General features: G+C 44.7%; 1 protein-coding gene across 1 annotated transcript; it reads left to right on the top strand.

Moving 5' to 3' along the window:
• The first annotated feature begins 183 nt into the window (after positions 1–183).
• Positions 184–19300, top strand: TMEM43 (transmembrane protein 43). The gene is made up of 12 exons (XM_051982973.1): positions 184–379; positions 2982–3131; positions 5224–5358; positions 6833–6927; positions 9700–9749; positions 10401–10470; positions 11480–11550; positions 12300–12421; positions 12715–12789; positions 13284–13385; positions 15317–15434; positions 16836–19300. Exons 1-12 carry the CDS (start codon positions 368–370, stop codon positions 17036–17038), a joined length of 1203 nt encoding a protein of 400 aa, XP_051838933.1. The 5' UTR covers positions 184–367; the 3' UTR covers positions 17039–19300.
• Positions 19301–19944: the final 644 nt, after the last annotated feature.

Genomic DNA, 19944 nt, shown 5'->3' with positions numbered 1-19944 from the left:
CTCCCGAGCTCCTCTAGCCCCAGGAAACTACATGTCCCAGGAGGACGTAGGCCGAACCAGGCGGAAGGGCCGGGCGGAGGCGCCCGCGAGCCCCCGCCCCCAACATAGAAGACTACGTTTCCCAGGAAACCTTGCGGGGCGCAGGCGCAGGAAAGCCGTTCGGTTGTCGTGGGTGGTAACTTTGTAGCAGCAAGCCCAGCCTTGTTCTCTTGTCTGCGTGCTTTCGCGGCTCGGGAGAAAGGGCTGAGTTTTCCTGGCTCGTGGAGTTCCCGCTGCTCGTCCGGCCAATTGCAGATCTGCCCGCCGACCTCCGGCCCCTTGATCCTGCTTTGGAGATCGAGTCATCATCTCCACATCGAGGCTGGCGATGTCCCGCAATGTAAGTACGCGCCGGCCGCCCCACCCCGCCGTGTCTCCCCGCTGTCTCCGCGACGCCGGCCCGGGGTCTCGGCGGCTGCGGCCGCTTGCTGCCTGCGGCACCCCCTTTGTCCCTGGGTGTCGGGCGGCCTGAGCTGCCGCTGGGGCCGCGATGGCAACTTCGGTGCGGGCCTGGGTGCGGTGGCCCCTCCCTCCTGTGCCACTTTTTCTCGTCAGGGTGGGAGGGAGCCGCGAACCGCTGCAGTGACTCACCGCGGCTTTGCAGGGTTGCAAGTCTGGAGGAGAGTGTAGGCATAATTTTGTTTTTTAAATTTAGATAATTTTTTTTCAACGAACAAGTCTGTTTTTCTACGTCCTCTTCCTCTTGTAACAGTTGGCCGTGCCCAGAAAGCATCTCCATTGGCCTTCTAAGTCCATCCCCTCTCCGGCGGGAGACGGCAGCGCCCGTCAGGGGCTCTCTGGAGTCAGAGCGGGTTATTTTCTGAGAAGCTGAGGAAACCAGGGGCTAGAATTCATCTCAGACACTTAAGACTCGTTTTGTGTTTCCCCATCTGTAAAATGGGAATAACTCACTAAATATTAGGTGTTGCCTACTGTAGTGGGTAGAAAACTAGACTCTGAGTCAAGAAGACCCGAGTTCAAATTCAACCCTAGCTTCTTAGTGTGACTAGGCAAGTCACTTTGTCTTTCTGCCACAGTCCCTCCTCTAAAAAATAGGGATAATAATAAGCTCCCAGAACTTTTGTAAAAATTAAATGAGATGATTTTTGTGAAATGCTTGGCACGCGTAGGCATTTGCCCATTCTGTCCTTCCATCCCCGAAGCCTTAACCGCAACAAGATTCTGGACAAGCCATTTAACAGCTTTGTGCCTCAGTTTCCCCACCTGTAAAATGAGGGGGTGAAGGAGTAGACTTTTTGGCTTCCAATCTTTATGGTCCTATCAGTGATTGCTTGATACAGAAACTAAAAGTCACTGACTGCCTCATTGGACTGTTTTAAGAAAAAATGATTTGTATGATTGAAGAAATATGATTTTGCAGATGAAAGGTGAAGCTGTGTCTTCTGGCTCCAGTTTTAGGGCTTTTTTCACTACCCCACAGCTACTGCCTTGTAATGGTTATGTTTAGTTCCATCCACTTTTACCTAGGCTTAGTGGGTACAAAGCCTTGAACTCTTCCTGCTGTGGAAGCCAGAGTGCTAGTCATCCGAGGGCTTTGTAGCTAACAGATCACCTTCCTCACAAGTGCCCTGTGAGAGTAATAGTGCAAGTATTGTGAGTAAGCCTGCATGACATAAGCATACGGATTGGCTGGAGTCCTGCACTCGGTGTTAGGAAGTTCTGAGCTGTATCTCTCCTTTGACACTAATTCTGTCTTCGTGGGCAATTTACTGCTCTAAGACAGTTTGCTCATTTAGAAAATGAGGGCTTAGCATGGCTCCAGTGGAATAACGTATGAAAAGTCTAAGTGTTGCATCAGGGTCAGATTCAGGGAGCTGGATAGCTCAGATTGAACAAGGTACCCCAATGCCCCTTAAATCCTGCAGTGGTAATTACAGAATATGGTACAAATGGAAAATGGGCTGGATTTAGAGTCAGAGGTCCTAAATTCAAATCCCAGCTCTCTTACTATCAATGTGACTTTGAACATATTTCTTCATCTCTTTATGACTCCATTTCCTCATCTGTAAAATGAGGTTGGACTAAGGGATGCTTTCTTCCAACATCCTCTGATAAGACTAAAGGAATTTTTTTCACTTGATGAGATGATGAGACTTTCTCAGGAACATCCTACCCTCAAGGCCCTCTCTGCTGGACTCGTGGTTCTGTACTTTCATAGCATGTTACAGCCTCAGAGAGAGCTCTTTCATATCTATTATCCTATGACCCTCATAGAAGCTCTGTGAAATAGGTAATGCGAATGTCATTGTCCCTATTTTATGGATGAAAAAATGAAAGCTCAGAGAAAAGGATATGTGCACCTTTAAGACCAGGGATCCTCTATTTGGTCTCTCAGTGAACTCAACCGTACTTTGCATGTTAAGATTACTTCTGGACTACATTGGGATGAAAGCATTGGCCATCATCTCTAAAGAGAGCATCCTTGCAGTTAGCACTTTTATTATGCAGTGGCTAGGACAACGTAACCCACACAATGTACAAAAGCTCTCCTCTTATGGTCAGAAGGCTTGGAGTTGAATCGTAGTTCTGATATTTTCTAGACTTTTGGCAAATTGCTTCACCACTTTTAGTCTCAGTTTGCTCATTTGTAATACAAATGGAGATATATGTATACATGTTGAGAGTATATTACAAAGGGTATAAGCTGTTTATTATGATGATGATGATTATGATTATGTACAATAAATGTTTGTTAGGTAATATATTCTTGTTACTTTATAAACTTTGCAGTTTTTATTGATCTTACAATAAACAGCCAAGGGAAATATAAGCTTAAGTTGTATAATAGAAAAAATCTGAATAGCTTCCATGTTTATAATTATAATAATGTTTCCTAAGAAATTTTAAAGTAATCACAGATTGATAAGTACTCTATGTGTATAGTATCTCTATATATTTTGTATCTTTCCCCCCTTTTCTAGTACTCTGATACAAGTAACAGAAAAGAACATGTCAAAATTACAGCTGACCACCAGCCGGGCTTCTTGGAGCGTCTCAGTGAAACATCAGGGGGCATGTTTGTTGGATTGACAACATTTTTACTTTCCTTCTACCTGATCTTTACTAATGAGGTGAGCCACCAGAGCATTGCCTTTTTTCTCCAGAGATCCTTCCTTGAGCACAGTGGAAGCTGGACATTTACCCAGAAACTCTCCTTTCTCAAAATGTTCACTGGCTTCATTCTAAGTTTTTATGCCACTGAGAGTTAGGAAGATAGCTATAGAAGTTAAAAATTCATCCTCAGTTTCTTGAGTTAGTAAGGCTTGGTGTTTGCAGGTGGGATGTTGAAGAGGACAGTAAAGTAGAAAGCTGATTAGAGATGGGGATTAATGTCCTTCACCACTTTAGCCCTTGAATGACTTTTTCTCTTTTCTCTTTTGTCTTTTTAACTGTGTCTCTAAAAGTCCCTTCTTAGGGTTCAGGTCTGTCTCTAGGATTTGTAAAAAACTCAGTGCAGTGAATTACAGGAGGAAAGAAATTGCTATCAATATTGCAAAATGGGAGAAAATATATTGATGCTAAAGGCATTGACAAAAAAAGGGATAAGTTAGGGAAATCCTTGATATTTCATTGCAGACTTGAGAAATACATTTAAAAATCCATTGAGTAGATTGTTTCTATTCTCACCACTCTGCACAGGAGAACTTTGGGGTCACAGGGAAGAAAGTTAAGAGAAATATTTTGGATTTATTGATATGGGGATACCATGGGAGTGGGCAACACTCCTCAGGGAAGTGCTGGTGGAGTCAGGCTCTCGTAAAACAACCAGATTCCCTGTGTTTTAGTTATGGTGCAACTCCCCTTTTCTCCGTTGCCTTTCGGCTCTTTCTGATCATTGCAGGAGAGAAAAAAGCAGCTTAATTTAACCCCTTTGTTCTGGTATCCTTCTTGGAAAGAGGTAGCCATTCTAGTAAAAATGTGTGGCCAATAGGTTGATTCTGTCTTCTTCACAGAGTTTAAATCATTGCCTGTTGTTTGAATGTGCTCAGATACTGGTAGGAGGCCAAAGAAGGGAAAGGGAGTCCAAGCTGTATGAAAGGTTTTGATTCTCTTCTGCTCCTGAGTGGATGAAAACAGTTTATTTCCTTATCTCTCTCAAGAATGGGAGAGACCCAGCTAGCAGGGAGCAGGAGAAGCGAGAATGAGGATGATCCTAGCTGCTAGAAACTCCTTCCTCTTCTCCTTTAAAGTCCTAGTATTCTATTAGCGTTAAAGCTCTTCATTTAGTAACGTGCATTGCCCTGTGCTAGGTGTTAGCATAGTAGAGACTTAAGATAGTTCTGGTGAATGGTGATGGTGTGACATGCACAAATATAGGGATAACCCTAACTCACACATAAGCACTTAAAATTGGTATTCAGCATACACTGAAGGGCCCTAGAGAGGGGCATTTGAGAAAGCTGAGAAGTAAGTAGGCTCTAAAATGACGTATAGAGGCCAGAGAATAGCTATTCTGGACAGAGGCAACAACACAGGCCACGTGCTGGGAGCAGAACAGCTCGAGTGACAGTGGAGCAATGGGGATGTGCTTGGCTTTCAGTCCCTAATTCATGTCTTAACAGCCTCTAAGGGAGAAGGCGTTCTTCCTTTGGACAGACCAGCCCTCATTTTTCTTGTCTTCTCTTTTCCTTCTCCTTCTTTCCTCTCCCTCCCCATTTTTAGGACATAATAGGCTCTTAATAAAATGCATGTTGACTTTGAAGAGGATGAAAGTTTTTCCAGTTAAAAGGCATTAAGAGTTTCCAATGTGCAGAACTGTATATAATACAGGTTTATTGAATAAAGGCAGGTGTTGTTCATTCATTGTGATTTAGTTGTTTTTATATGGAGAAACTTTTATATTGGTTAGTATGTTTAAGTAAGATTTAATTGAACACCAGATACTGAGTTAGGAGTTAGGAGCAGCTGGAAACTTAAAAAACTCAGATAAGGCAGAATCTGCCCTCATAGAGTTTATAGTCTTTTAAGGATTTTAAGACAAAGAAGCAGATTAATCTATTACAGGTGAGAATATTCCATGCAGTAAATCTCTTGCTTTTGGAAAGAAGTTTCAGATCACTAATTTTAACTTGATTCCCATGTTGTTTAGAATAAATGCCCAGAGTTATCAAACTTCACAATGGCACTAGCTTTCTCTCATCTCCCTCTGTCCTACAATTGTAGGGTCGGGCCTTGAGGACGGCAACTTCTCTGGCTGAGGGTCTCTCGCTTGTGGTTCCCCTTAACACCATCCACAGTGTGGCCCCAGAAAATGAGGGAAGATTGGTGCACTTGATTGGCTCCCTCCGGACATCCAAGGTAAAGCCGATGCCTCTCTTTTCTGTGCTTCTGCCACGTCTGGCCCTGCATCTGTTGCCCTTTGTTTTCTCTTGAGAGTTTTGCATTTATATCCTGTCAGCTTGTATTGAGACAATTATATCGTCATCTATAATTCATTTATTGTGTCATTTATTATTTCGTGTGTGTGTATGTGTGCGTGTGTGCCTGTCTTGAAATGCATTATAAGCTGTTCTTACATTATAAATTCCTTTAAGGCAGTGATTATAGTGTGGGGGAAGAGGCCGCGGAGTCAGAAGCACTGTGTGATTCTGGGTGAATCCCTTCATTCCTAAGGAAGAGACTCTCTGAGGTCTATTTTTACTTTTACATTCTGCCATCCTAAATTACCATTTGGGCCAAATTCAAATTTTTCTTTCTTTTCAGAAAGTTTTATTAGTGCCTTATCTTTACATTATAATTATTTCCTACCTCCACCCCCAAACTGAATATTCCTGTGTGACAAGGAAAAAATTAAGCAAGAGCAGTCAGTATGACTACAGTGTCTGACAACAGCATCACATTCTGTCGTCTTCACCTTGAGGGAGGAAGCATTTTTCATTATATCTTCTTAGAGTACCCATTTTCGAAGAAATAGAATAAAATACATTTGGTAGTAAAACTAGACTAAATAGTAATAGCTCACATTTATATGTCTGTTCACAGCTTACAGAGCATATCATATGTTAATCAGATTTAATTCTTATATGCTCTTATGAAACAAGCGGTAGAAGGATTATCCCCCTTTTTCTAGTGAAGAACTGAGGGGAAGGGGCTTATTATGCCTTGCCACATGGCTTATGAGGGCCATACTGGCTCAGGCCCTGGTTGTCACAGATTTCCAGCTTCCAGCTCTCTCACTTTACAGCTAAGAAACTCGAAGTCCAGGGAGGAAAAAGGCTTCCACCAAAGTCACACACAGCCAGGCTCGGTTCCCCCTCCCCAAGAGCAGAGCAAGGCAGGAGTTGATACTTTCAGGGCCATTGCTACATGCTGCACCCTCCTTTTTTGCACCTGATTTTATTTTGTATGTCAGAGGACGTTTTAGGACTATACTCCATGTTATCTTTATGGATAAAACAATATTAATAATGTCACCTCATTTGTGGTTGTGCAAGACTGCAAAGGGAAAAACTGATTAGGGCAGGCTTCCCAAGGCTGGGACGTGAGAGTTTGCCTCATCTCTGAAATGAACTGAACCTTTTTTCAGAGGCTGTACACTAAGCTTTATGGGTAGAGGGCAAGAAATAAAAATACATAAATATGAAATCAAACATTATGTTCTTCAAAACATAATGCTCCCTGTTCGTTTTTTCTTGTGTGATGTCCTTGAGAGTAAATGGCCTTCAGGTTGATTGGTTTGAAATTCATCTAGTAGCTTCTCCAGTTCATGGCCCTGATTTAACTTTCCTTGAGATCTCAAGTCTGGGCTTACTTTATTCTTCTTCTTTTAAAGCTCTTGTCTGATCCCAACTATGGAGTCTTTATCCCTGCTGTGAAATTGAAACGTCAAGTGGAGATGTACCAATGGGTGGAGTCGGAAGAGTCCAGGTGAGGCAGGCCCTCCTCCTGCTGGGATGGGAGGGAGAGGGAGGAAGTGGATTTTCCAGCCCACATTTTAGCATGTTGGTGCTGCTTTTATTTCTTAAATGCTCCTGCTTCCCTTGGTGTTCTGGGTTTGCCTGACCCCAGAACCTCCTCTGGGCACAGACCAAAAGTTTGGTCTATCCTTTGCCTTTCTATGTTCCGTGAATAGCACATTAATCCCTTTATTGATCCAAGGGGCATTTAATTTAAGGCACTGCAGCAGAGCAGACAATTGTGGCGATCAGGAAATGCGATTGGATCAACAATTTATAAGTTAGGAAAGACCTAATCCTGATACTCATGACTAGCATTGTCAACCCTCCACACAAAACTCCTGCTTAAGCAAGGTGCTCGAGAGGTGTACAGACAAAAATCAAACAAGTCCTTCCTTCAGACTTAGATTTTACTTGGGTGAGGGGCAGGCTGTGCTGTAAATAAGCAAGGTACCAGAAGAGTGGAGGTAGCACAGAGCAGGAAGAGCTGCCTTCGAGAGGAGGGGATTCACACGGGAGGGGAGCCTCGGCAATGACTCATTGGGGAGTGTTTGTGGCGGGAGTAGTAGGAGAGGAGGGCAGTGGGATAGGAGTCCGATTATGAAAAGCCTTCTCCACTCCCTCGTGCCTCGTGCTTTCCTGTCTGAAGCTGGCTTCAGGTTTCTTCTGGTAGAGTCTGTGAAGGTTCAGGACTTGGGCAGGAGCTCTCCCGCACCTGTTGCTTCATGAGATCATAGGCCTTTAGAGTGGCGGGATCCTTGGAGGTGGTCTAGCCCAACGTTCTTATTGGACAGGGGAAACTGAGGTCTAGAGAGCGAAAGTCTTTTGCTCAGGGTCACCCAGGAAGGAGATAGAACCTGGACTGGAAGTCTGACAGTTTCTAAATCTGGTTGTTGTTTTGGGGATGCCTTCTCCTAACTTCTTAGCTATGGCCAGGCCTACCCTGACCTTCCTTCTCCTTCAGAGTCCCAGGGAAAAAGAACTTATCTGAGTTGGCCCCAAAGGTGCTGTTTCCCCTCTGCTTTCCTTTTAGCACCATGGGGCACCAGCTCCATTAGAAGTTATCTACTCTTTGACCGTGCCCAATCTCCCTCCCAAAAGGTTCTCCAAAGCAGGCTTTACAAGTAACTATTTTGTCCTGTTCAGTCCTTGAAGAAACGAAATCTCTCACTTCCATTGGATCCTTTGTGACCCAGCAGTTCCTTTGGGCCTGCACAATCCCAATTATCTTGTTCTTGACTTCAGAATTTGCCTTCACATAGGAAGCCACCCATAATTCCCATTTTGTCAGATTAACTGACGAGTACAACTGAATGCTACCATAGACTATGGATTTTTTCTATTGGCTTTGGGTAGATATCTTAGCACTTCTTTCCTGAAGGCTCTCAGTGACTCCATTTGGGGCCTTATCTTTGAGGGTTAATGCTAAGGCCTTTATATTGTAATGACAGTTAAAATTAGAAGCATTCCACGGGCACACAGTATTTTTGTCACAATCTTACAATTTCTTGTTCCTCATTTTCTCCCCTCCCCAGATTATGCAATGTCTTTTTACCATGTGGGAAATTGAGACTTTTGAGGCAAAGAAAACAGAATAAGTATGTTTTTAAGATGAACTATGAGGTTCCGTTTTTTTTTTTTTTTTCATTTTTTTAAAATTTAAAATGCTTCCTTCTTTTAAATTACTTTTCACAAGTCAATTAAATTTAGTATGTGTGAAGTACTTAAATACTGGGGTTACAAAGAAGGTCACTTAACATTTTTATTAGTATCAAGCTAACATCACTGATATTCATTTGGAAAATTGTTTTGTGTAAAATATTTCAACCATATGTAATACTACTTGATGAGTTGGCTTATTTCTAGTAAATAAAGGACCAGTGCATAGATGTATGTTTATGAAAATGTAATAAAATAGCCTGCTAATTCAGTAGTCTGACGTATAGGGAAAATTGGGGGACCTTGGTCATAGACAGAATTGACCTTGAAGGAGCTGGGGATACCAGGAAGGTCTGTGTGCCAGAGGCTTGTAAAATGAGTAGGTTGCTTTAGGTCAGATACTCTTATCTCGGGGTCTGAGTACTCCCATGGTAGTACTCAAAGGGTTTATGAACGTGAATGGAGAGAATTCCTCTATATAGTCACTAATCCTACTTGAAATTTGGCATTTCTTTCAACTTTTCAACTTCATTAATTCAACTTTATTCAATATAATTTCAACTTTCATTAATTCAACATTAATGTATGAAGACGCATTGATTTGAGGGGTGCCTCACTCTAGGCGACTGGGGGTATGTTCCCAGCAAGCCTTCCCCTTGACATTGTCGCATGACCCCGAGATGGTTAGAGTCGGTGGGGATTCCCTTTGGAATTCTCATCTCCATCGTGTATCTTATTCCCTGGGGCCTCTTGTGGCTTGTGGGCTGCACTTGGTGATCCGAGCCTGTGCTCACCGTCTGGCACGAAGCCGCTTTTTCCCCTCTGTCAGGGAGTAATGGCTCATGGAAACATTGTTTAAAATAGCAGATTTGCTACTTGGGGCTTTATCAGCATTGATACTCTGTGTCCTTCTGCCCCACGTGGCTACGTCCAGACTCGGGCCCGCTGGGTGTTGGTGCAGGGGCCCCATCATGTGGGGCAGAAAAGAGACTCCTCGAGGCATTCCGGGGCCGCCGTGCTGATGACGGCGTCTTGCTTCTCGGGCTGGGTCTGACCGCGCTTGCCATGTCTGCTTCCTTTGCAGGGAGTACACAGAAGATGGGCAAGTGAAAACGGAAAGGAGATACTCCTACAGTAAGTGGGACCCCCGGGCCCCGATCCCTGCTTTCCCTGGGTAGTTCACAGGTTCCACGATGGCTCGGGACCTGAGAGTCGGACTGTAGGGCCATGCTCTTCCTGCTGGAGAGAGAATGAGCCTCAGGATGGGAGGTCGGCTTTGAGGGACTGTGCTCTTCAACACTGTAGATCCCTTTTGTTTGTTGAATACATGGTTATAAAAATTAGTGCGTGAGCATCTCGATAAAGTCCCTGTAGGAATGAGAATGTTTGAAGACAACTTAAAAACCAGCTGGTTAAGCCTGTTGATCTTACTGAGAGGGAATAGCATCATGGGAAGGCCTGAAAGGAAGCGCCTCTTTTGACCAGGGAGCTAAGGGTGAGGGATTTGGATGGGAAACAAAATAGTGCATGGGCAGCCCCAGGATAGGGGATCCTGGGCTCCAGCTCTGCAGGCTCCAGCCCAGGGCTCTGGTTTTGATGGGAGGATTGCACCTGCTCAGCATGGTAGCTGACACATTTGTTCATCTCATCTTTTGAATTGGGATCAGTAGCATCTGCCTGACTTAATGAGTGATGAAATAAAGAGTCTGAAACTATTCTATTTAAAAAACAATGCAGGCCATCACAGTGTTCCTCCTCAACAATTTTTTTTTCCCCTTTTCTTAGATACCGAGTGGAAATCAGAAATTGTGAACAGCAGGAACTTTGACCGAGAGATTGGGCATAAAAATCCCAGGTGAATAGAGGGCAAGGCTTGAGGCCAAGTGGGTAGGATTTTGGACTCAAAAGGAAAGACATGAGTTTTATTTATTTTAAACTCTAGGCCTGAATATGGGCAGAATTTTCTGTAACTGGGCCATCTCACTTGCCTGTTTTTCTTGCTTGAGTCTTAAGTCTTAGAGGGAACAAAGCTTATAAAAATTAAATCAGTAAAAATTAGGGAAATATTTTGGGCTCTTTCTAAGGAAGGTGCTAAATAAATATTTAGCTAAAAGAGTTTTAAAATTCTTATTTAGGATACCTTTTTTCTTTCTGATGCTCTTGTGATATGGTGGAAAGACTGTTATAAAAGAAGTCAAATAACCTGGATTTATATTCCCTTTCCCTCTGATTTACTGTGACTTTTTTCAAGTCACAATCCCTTTTAAGGAATTTTTTTTTAATCGGTAAAATGGAGGAGTTGGAGTGAATTCCAACATACATCTAAGAGAACATATGCTACAAAAATTAGAAACAGAAAATAGAGACAGAAAGTACTTAATCAATTCCTTTTTTGAAGAAAATGTGATTCTGATATCCAGACAAGAGAAAGAGAGCTATTGACCAATCTCATTACTGTATCTTGATTAAAAAATTTAAAAAAGAAAGTTAGACTAGATGACTCCAGAGTTCTATCACACTTCTTCTGTTCTAATGATTTCCTCCAATACAAAGAACAAGATTCTAAATCTCAGTCCTGCCTTCCACTTGAGCCAATTCGTAACAGAGTTCAGAAGCAAAGTGGAAAGTGTTTGTTTGGGGAATTGTTTTTGTTGCTTGAGTAATAGTGTCCATCCTAGTAGGCTCCAGAAGTTGCTACTGAGAACGAGGGCAGAATAGGGCCTTGCTTGAGCAGTACCTTGCCCTTCATTCTTTAGTGACTGCTGTATCTCAGAAGGAAGCAGAGCTTCCATGATGCTATGGGATTAAGGGGCAGAGTGTGGGGGGAAGTGGAGGACTTGGTTGACCCTTTCCTCTCCTTCCAGTGCAATGGCCGTGGAGTCCTTCACAGCTGTTGCTCCTTTTGTCCAGATTGGCAGGTTCTTCCTTTCTTCTGGTAAGCCACCTCTTGGGGCTGGGTTGTTTTTTCCAAGAACATTTGAATTTCACTAAAATGCCAGTCAAGTACACGCTTGTCTACTATGCCAATCATTCTCAAGATTTTGCTGCATGGGCTACATAATTTTAAATTTTAAATTTCATGACAGGTAAAAGAAAACTCAAAAATAATTTTATTTAACATAATATTATAGCATTTGCCAAAATAGACAAAACTTGCCTGTTGTGTTTGCACACTGACATCAAAATGCATCAGACCTTGAGTGTGCAAAGAATTCAATAGAACAGCCTCCTCAGGACCTGATAAGAAGGAGAAATCCTATACCAAAGAAGAAGGAAAGTCCAGACCCTCCCCTTTCCACCTAGCTGTTTAAAGTGGATGGCACATCCAATTAAAAAGTGGCTCCACTTAAATCCACTATGTGCCTTGCTTCTTTGTGGTAGAGACAATCTTACTGAGAGCAAAAAAACCTGAGAGGAAACAAGGGTGATTTTCCCTGCTTTGATTCCCCCCAGAGCAGTTGTGGAGTAGCCTCCTCCCCCCAGCATGGTTCACAACTTGCTTGCCACATGAAAAAGCAGTGGTTCATCATGGCTTGATTCCCACAGCAGCCTGTATCCCCCCACCCCATTAAAATATCCCATCTGCCCAGAGGAAGGTGCTCAACTTGGGTTTCTGGGATGCTAGTCTAAGTGCTTTTTTCTTTTTAAATCCTTTGACGAGACATACTGCTTCATTCTGTCCAGGTCTTATCGACAAGATCGACAACTTCAAGCCACTGAGCCTGGCCCATATGGAGGATCCCCACGTCGACATCATCCGACGAGGAGACTACTTCTATCACAGTGAGAACCCCAAGTATCCAGAAGTACGTCTAAGGCCTTGGTGTGCAAACCTGGCTCTGTAGCAGCGAAAGTTAAATGTCTGCTTTTAGAGTCTTTTAAAGATAAAGGGCTAAGTGGCTGACAGCAGGTGGGCTTCCGTACCAGCAGTCTCGCTTAGGAGACTCCTGCTCCTGCTGGCCCTCGCTGCTTGGCTAACCCATGAAGAAGGAGCTTCCTCCCTGCTCTGCCCTGGCACAGTCCCCAAGCCAGCCAGAAGCCAGCTCCCCGAGTCCCTGCGATTTTCTGTTTAGATTCTGTTTTCCTTATGTGTTCCCAGGTCGGAGATGTACGGGTTGCATTTTCCTATGCAGGCCTGAGTGGTGATGACCCCAACCTGGGCCCGGCTCATGTGGTAACTTGGTTTTCTTTTCTAACTTAACTCCAGAAAAGCAAAGGCTGAGTGGCCTGTTAATCGGTGTTCTTGCCTCAGGTCTATTTTGTGCAGCTGCCCAAGGGATTTCCCTAAGCAGGGGCCTGAAGTCACTTCCCTCCTCCATAAACTCCAGCGGCTCCCTGTTAGCCTTAGAGTCAGCCGCGCTTTTGTTTCACATTATGCTTTGTTCCCCGGTCTAGCCAAACGGGATGCCCTGTATCTTCACCCCGCCTCTCTGATGCTCCCAAATGCACGTCCCCTTGCCCCGTATTCTTAATGTGTCCAGGCTTTTATCCCCTTGAGGACATGGATTGTTCCATTTTCGTTTTCCTTTCTCCAGTGCCCGCCCGTAGAGACACTTGAGAATTGTATGTTCACTGATTACAGCAGCTATTGTTAGATAGACATGGACAGCGCAGGGCTGTAGGTGAAAAGAGCTGAGCCCCATCTTTCCCACGCGTGCTTCTCTGCAGGTCACTGTGATTGCTCGCCAGCGTGGAGACCAGTTGGTCTCGTATACCACCAAGTCTGGGGACACCCTGCTGCTCTTGCACCACGGAGATTTCACTGCAGAGGTGAGTGCCTTCCGTCGGGTCAGGGAAGGGGAGACTAAGCAGCTGTGGGTGCAGAGCGAGGCTCCCGGCTCTGACCCCCAGTTTGCCCCGTGGCCCTCTGGAGTCACAGAAGCTCTGGCATATGATGGGCACAGCACTGAAGAGGAAGCCGAGCGCCCTGGATTCAGATTCTGCTTCTGCTGCTTTGCTCCCTGGGTGACACTGAGGGACTCCCTCCACGTGTGGTTCTTGATTGCTTGAGCTGTAAGGTGTGGATTGGACCAGAGGGCTCACAGGCCCCATGGACCTTGCCGGCTTCCCATGCCATCTGTGGAGGGACGCCTGTTGTAATTGGCTGCAAGCTTGCTTTTTGAGGGTAAAATGAAAGAATGGCCCTGACCACACCGAGAAGTAGGAAGGATCCTCAGGATGAGCCCCCTCGGCACGCTTGCTGGTCTGCCCTTAGGAAGCCTGTTGAATGTTAGTGAAAAGGCAGGTCTTGACAAAGAGAAGGCCTTTTCCTTTCACCAGGGTGGGAAGGCCTTGGGGTACTGCAGAGGCCTGGATGAGTCAGGAGGGCGTCAGGCTTGGACGCCCTGTTTGTTACTAGCATCGCAGGGTGGACCTTCAGGAAGCTCCTCCTCCCCCAGTTCAAGCTTGTCCTCTATGGGCCTGTCCCAGCATGAGTCATGCTTTCCACTGGCAAAGCCCCTGCCCGGGGACATGGTTTCAGTTTTTCAGGCGTTACTGAAGTAGGAAGCCAAAGAGGCTTTTCCTTTTGTCCTGCCCAGTGCAAGTGCACTTTCTCCCCCTGCTTGCTCACCCGCCCCCCACCCCCCCCTTCCCATTCAGTACAGAGAAAGGGCCATTATTGCCTCCTCCCTCCTTCGTGGATAATCCAGACGGACCCCACCCAGGCCGTGGACAGTGTCCGCCTTCCAAAGGGACGCGAGCCACTTTGCTCCTGCCACCTTGTTCACAGCCCGGACATTTGTGGGTGGGAGAGGAGGGGGTGGATCTCGGTAGTGGAGAAAGTCTTAGAGCACTGGTATGGCCGCTGTTCTGATGGTCTGGATTCCTGGTGTCTCCCTTCTGGATGGTCCAGCCTTCCCGAGTCACTCCGTGCTCTGAAGACAGTGCATTTCAGAAAATGGTGGGGGAGGATGTAAATGTGGGATTTGGCCCCCGCGATAAACATTCCATCCAATGATGGACAGAATAGCTGGTGTGTAAGGGAAGTGAGTTATGGTGGGGGTCTCCTTCTTTCTTGGCCTCCCCTTGATGCATGATTTCTCACCCTCTGGATTTGGGGCATCCTTTGATGCAGAAGTCTGGGGACTCTGGGTCTTGGGGCCTACATGTGGGCTCCACGAGGCGAGTCCCGAGAAGGCAGGATCGGGCAGCCCAGCTCAGGGCCTGTGGCTCACAGGGGCCCCAAGGGAGCGCCTGGATTTTCTTTCCTGATATGCCTTAAGCTGAAGCTTATGTCTGGGTTCTTTTGTGTCGATCTTATTCTTTTGTCAGTCGGGGGGCCAAACCCTTCTTGACTCCTTTTATTGCCTGTGCCACCTTGTGCCACATGGGCTAATCCATGACCTTCTTTGGACTTGGGCCTGCTTTATTCAAGTTTCACAAGCTAAGACTGTTGCCTCAGTATTTTGCAAGTTTGTTTTCCTTGTCTTTGCATTGTGATCTAGTGGAAAAAAGATATTGATTAGAGAAAGTCTGGGTTCGAGTTTCAGTTTTGCAGTTTCCTAGCTCTGTGATGCTGAGAAAATGACTTAATGGCTCTGTGCCTCAGTTTCCTAGTCTGTGAAACGTGGACACTTTTATTAGTGTCACTTCCCTCACAGGTCTCACACCGAAAAGTGTTTTTTTCTTATTTATAGAATGAGAAAATGGCCCCTCTCAGCCTTCCCTTTCCAGAGGATAAATTGATGTTTACTTTACAGGAGGTGTTCCAGAAAGAACATCAAAGCAACACGATAAAAACCTGGGGTTTTCGAGGTGCTGGCTGGATGGCCATGTTTGTGGGCATCAATCTCATGACTCGGATCCTCTACACCTTGGGTAGGTTTATTCCCTCCAAGGATCCCTGATTTCTTCCTAGCTTTGGAAAACCTGGGTGATCTCCTCCCACTGGCTCCATGATGGAAATGAAGGCAGGTTGTGAAAGTTGGGGAAGACAAGGCATCGTACCTCCCAAAGCTCGGTCCTGTCCCTTGGTCGGGAGGGCCTGGTGTTCCAGAACCCTGGGCAGTTTGGAAGATGCTCTTCAGGAGAGGCTGGTTGAGCATTGAATTAAACAGTGGATGCAAAGTAGTGTCCGACATGGTCTTTGATTCTCTGGCAGGGCCACGTCACAGACTGTGGCAGCTGCTTTCCCCGGACGGCTGAGAATCTGACCCGAGTCACTGCTTCAGTCCAGATTCCTAGCTTTTCTTACAGCATATCCAAGACTGACCTGACCCCACACCATGTCAGTCCTGACCCAGAGGAGTTAGATTGATCAGCTCTTCACCTGGCAAATCTTCCAGCTCAAAACTAGGTCAACCCCCTGGTGCCCAGAGGCTGTTCTGCACTTTGGTCACCACTGGCAGCCCGTGCTGTAGGAAGGATGCTGAGTCATTTAGCATTTATTAACCCTGCAGATACAAAGTCAGAGAGAAAACAGCCCCTCTTCCTTGAGCACATGCAAACCAATATGGACATATGAGGGATACCCAGGAAAAGAGGGAATCAGTCTCAGTCAAGGCCCAGCTTGGTGGGGCATAGGGAAGGGCTTGAAGAAAGGAAGATTTTAGGAGGGTGAGGGAAGCCAGGAAGCAGAAGTGAGGGGCGAGAGCATCCCAGGCCTGGGGGATGGCCAGGAGAGACTGGAGTCGGGAGATGGAGTGGCTTGTGCAAGGAGCAACGAGGAGGCCGTTGTCGCTGCATCAAGGGGATGTGGGGTGAAGACATATAAGAGACTGGAAATGCAGGAAGGGCCTTTAAAAGTGAAGCAGGGTTTTATGTCGTGTGAGTGATAGTGAGTGCCAGGGGGTGGCTTACTGGGTGAAGCTCTTACCCAGCGGGGCTCCAGCAGAAGCGACCTCTTGGGCAAGGGCAGAGACTGTCATCTGAGTTTGGTGGTTCCTGTACTGAATTCCACCAGAGCCTTGGCTGTCGTGTTTATCTGCGACATGCTCTCTGGCATTCTTCATTTGCAGCGCAAGTACGTGCCGCCCACTTGTTAGCCTGCCCTCTCTATGCACAGTGCTCCCTCGGTTCCACAGCGGGTTAGCCTCACAGGCTTGCACTCTGGGCAGGCCATAAAGAGCCATAAGCCAATCGCGCTTCCAGGTTTGGCTCAGACGTCCAAGTAGCCGGATGCGTGCCCGTAGAACTGTCTATACCCAGACCTGTTGAAGGGCAGGGCCCAGCAAGGCTCCGAGTACGAATAACCAGCTGCTCGTCTTTGTCTCCCTACAGTGGACTGGTTTCCGCTTTTCCGAGACCTGGTCAACATCGGCCTGAAAGCCTTTGCCTTTTGTATCGCCACGTCCCTGACTCTGTTGACAATTTCTGTTGGCTGGCTCTTTTACCGTCCTCTCTGGGCACTGGCCATTGGCTTGCTGGCCATAGTTCCTATTCTCATCGCTCGAACCCGGGCCCCAGCAAAAAAACAGGAGTGAAGAACACTCTGGACCGTGCGCTTTCACCTCAGAATGTTGGAGGAGAATTTGTCCTAGAGTCGCGTTGCATCCCTCACCACACCCACGTGCCTGTCGAGTCACCTGCTCCAGCTGGCAGAACAAACGACCTGGACCTGTTGGAAATTTCACTCTTCTCCTTCCCCCACCCCCCAACTCCTGGCTTAGGGACTCGAACGTCTCTCTAGTATTTAGGTGAACTGGGGAATCTTCTCTTTCTTTCTGATAAGCAGCTTGGGTTGGTGGAAGTGGTTCTTCCTGCTGGTACCACTGACCCTTTTGAACTTCCTTTGTTAAAAGAGTTTTATTTTTAGGAAGGGATCACTGCCAGCTATAATCTAGATTCTACCTCTGATCTTCCTGGGGAGACCTTTTAGCTCCTTTTTTTTTGCTGTAGTTGATCCAGCTGCAGTGCAGAGGTGAGAACATCATAAAATCCACAGAGATCCACTAATAAAAGGTAACTAGTATTTTTTACTTAGTGGATTTTGTTCAAAGATAAGTAGTGTTGGGGAAGCTCCCTTGACTTTCCTCTTAGATCTGATAGTGTAGTTCTTGTATAAGCAACCTTTAGTTATTTTAGTTTATATCCATTAGGGCTAAACATTCTTCCTGAAAGAAAATTACTTGAACTTATTTAGCTGTGTCACCCTGGGTAAATCATTTAGTCCCAATTGCCTTTAAAAAAAATTATTTGCAAAGAAAAAGAATTTAGGAATGTTTAACAGTGTTTCCAGTTGTTAGAGAAAACATGTTTCTTTGTCTCTAGTACATACAGAAATCATGTTCAACTAGGTTTTTGTTTGTTTGGTAAAAATATTATAAGGGGCTCTTGATTTTCCCTTGTCAGCATGTACCATAGAAAAATTCTTTTGAAACATTATTCAAGCAATTTGCTTTTCTTACAGGAAGGGGAAACATGACAATAGGTAGTAGATGTTAACGCAGGAGATTCCTAATCTTTTGAACTGAATTGATGAACTTTAAGAAATATGTTGGAAATATGTGCTTTAAAACTTAATAGAAAGGCAGCTAGTTGGTGTAGTGGATAGAGCACCAGCCCTGAAGTCAGGAGGATCTGACTTCAAATGTGGCCTTAGACAATGAATATTTCCTAGCTGTGTGACCCTGGGCAAATCACTTAACTCCAATTGCCTCAGCAAACACACACACACACACACACATATCAATCAATCAATAAATAAATAAAAATAAACACAGACAAAACTTCATAGAGCTTTTAAAAAGACTGATGGCACAATGAGTTAAAAGTGGAACCAAAGATAGAGCCATATTGTTACAATATTAGAACTTGATGGCTATAGAGGTGCCTGACAGCTCAGTGATAACACTGGAAAGTGCCTTTTAGCAGAGCTGTATATCATGCTGTTCAAGCCAGTCAGTCTAACTGATTTGGGAGGTAGATGATTAGATGACTTGGAAAAATGAAGTTTGTTTTTACCATTATAATAATTGTAGAATTGACAAAGCTACTTACTTTATTGGAAATGTGCTTCTTGTTTGTCTATTATATTTTCCCACAAGTTAGCTAGTTTTACAGTAATCCACCCACATTCTTCCATTCAACTCACCTAAGCTTAAATTTCCCAGCCAACCACTCATATTGTTTTAAAGATGGGTGTTGCAACTTGAAAGGTTCTTTGTGCATCAGTCAGAATTAGGATGTGCAATGGTTGCCTTAGTAGCTAAATATTTAGTAGGAGTTGGGTTTGGGGTTGGATACCAATGATACCATTAATTCAGATTCTCCTCTTTATTATCTTGGGAGGTGTGTGAGGCTCCTCCCAAAATATGATCCCTTTGTTGTTTAGGGATGAAAACAATACTACTAATTGTTGAATAAGCAATGAATAAATAGTATTTTCTCAGTCCTTTAAATTCTAACCTTAATGAAAGGTTATACATTTTTTCCTTTCTAATATGTACAGTGTAACCAGATTCCATCTATAAACAAGAAGATACTGATGATGGGATTGTTAAACCTTTTCCTATGTGGATTTTAATTCCTGGCAGTTTTTCAATATTTATTCTTGGAAATGTAAAATGTTAATGAAGAATTAAGTTTTTGGGGATAATTCTCTATGAATTTTTATTGGCTGTATTTTGATCAAGATAAATGGCTGCAGTGTTTTTTGGTACCCAAGACATCAACAATTGTTTCTTTTCTCTGTTGTCGTTGCAATTTCTACCTTGGAGAATTAAACTGGGGCATTGAATATCTTATTACTCTCTAGGCATATTTTATTAGAGTTAGACAACATATTTAAACAGTTTTAATACTTCTGTGGTTAAAAGATATTTTGAAAGCATTCAGACAAAACAGATTTAGTGTAAGCAGCAGAGGCTTTGAACACTGACATCTGATTCAAGTCCAACCAGAAGACTCACAGGGAATATATTTTTGATAGTTCATAATTTCTGAAGTATCCTCAGTCATGAAAGAGATGGAGGCAGTGTGGTATGGCAGGCAGTGAAGGAAGATGAGTCTGGTCTGTGGTCCTGAAACCCCCTTATCTTCTCTCTGCTTTCAGACAACTCTGAGCTTAGTAGAGGGGGTTTGCTCACTAGGGCCAGTGGAATCGGGTGATTTGGATTGGGCGCTCAGCGAGTTCCCAATCTTGCCCTAAACTTTTAAGTACTTCCATACCCGGCCAGGCATTCCTCTTGCAAAACTCAAAAAAAAAAAAAAACAAAAAACAAACAAACAAACAAACAAACCCTCAAAATAGGGAGAAGATGGCTTCTATAGAAAGTGGGGCTGCTTTTGCAGCAGTGAGGTTTCTATGGGAACATCAGTTGTTTCTCAACATGTTTATCCTGGAGACAGTTTTGTTACACATGAGTCACACCCTATGTTTTATTTTGCC

Source organism: Antechinus flavipes, chromosome 1, assembly GCF_016432865.1.
Source record: "Antechinus flavipes isolate AdamAnt ecotype Samford, QLD, Australia chromosome 1, AdamAnt_v2, whole genome shotgun sequence".
NCBI lineage: Eukaryota > Metazoa > Chordata > Mammalia > Dasyuromorphia > Dasyuridae > Antechinus > Antechinus flavipes.
This window is presented reverse-complemented; position numbering and strand designations above follow the sequence as displayed.

What these genes read in the sequence shown, in the direction of transcription:
- TMEM43 (XM_051982973.1), top strand. An exon ending in AGAACCCCAAGTATCCAGAA is followed by an intron (nt 12,422 to 12,714) that starts GTACGTCTAAGG and finishes ATGTGTTCCCAG; the next exon opens with GTCGGAGATGTACGGGTTGC. An exon ending in ACGGAGATTTCACTGCAGAG is followed by an intron (nt 13,386 to 15,316) that starts GTGAGTGCCTTC and finishes TTTACTTTACAG; the next exon opens with GAGGTGTTCCAGAAAGAACA.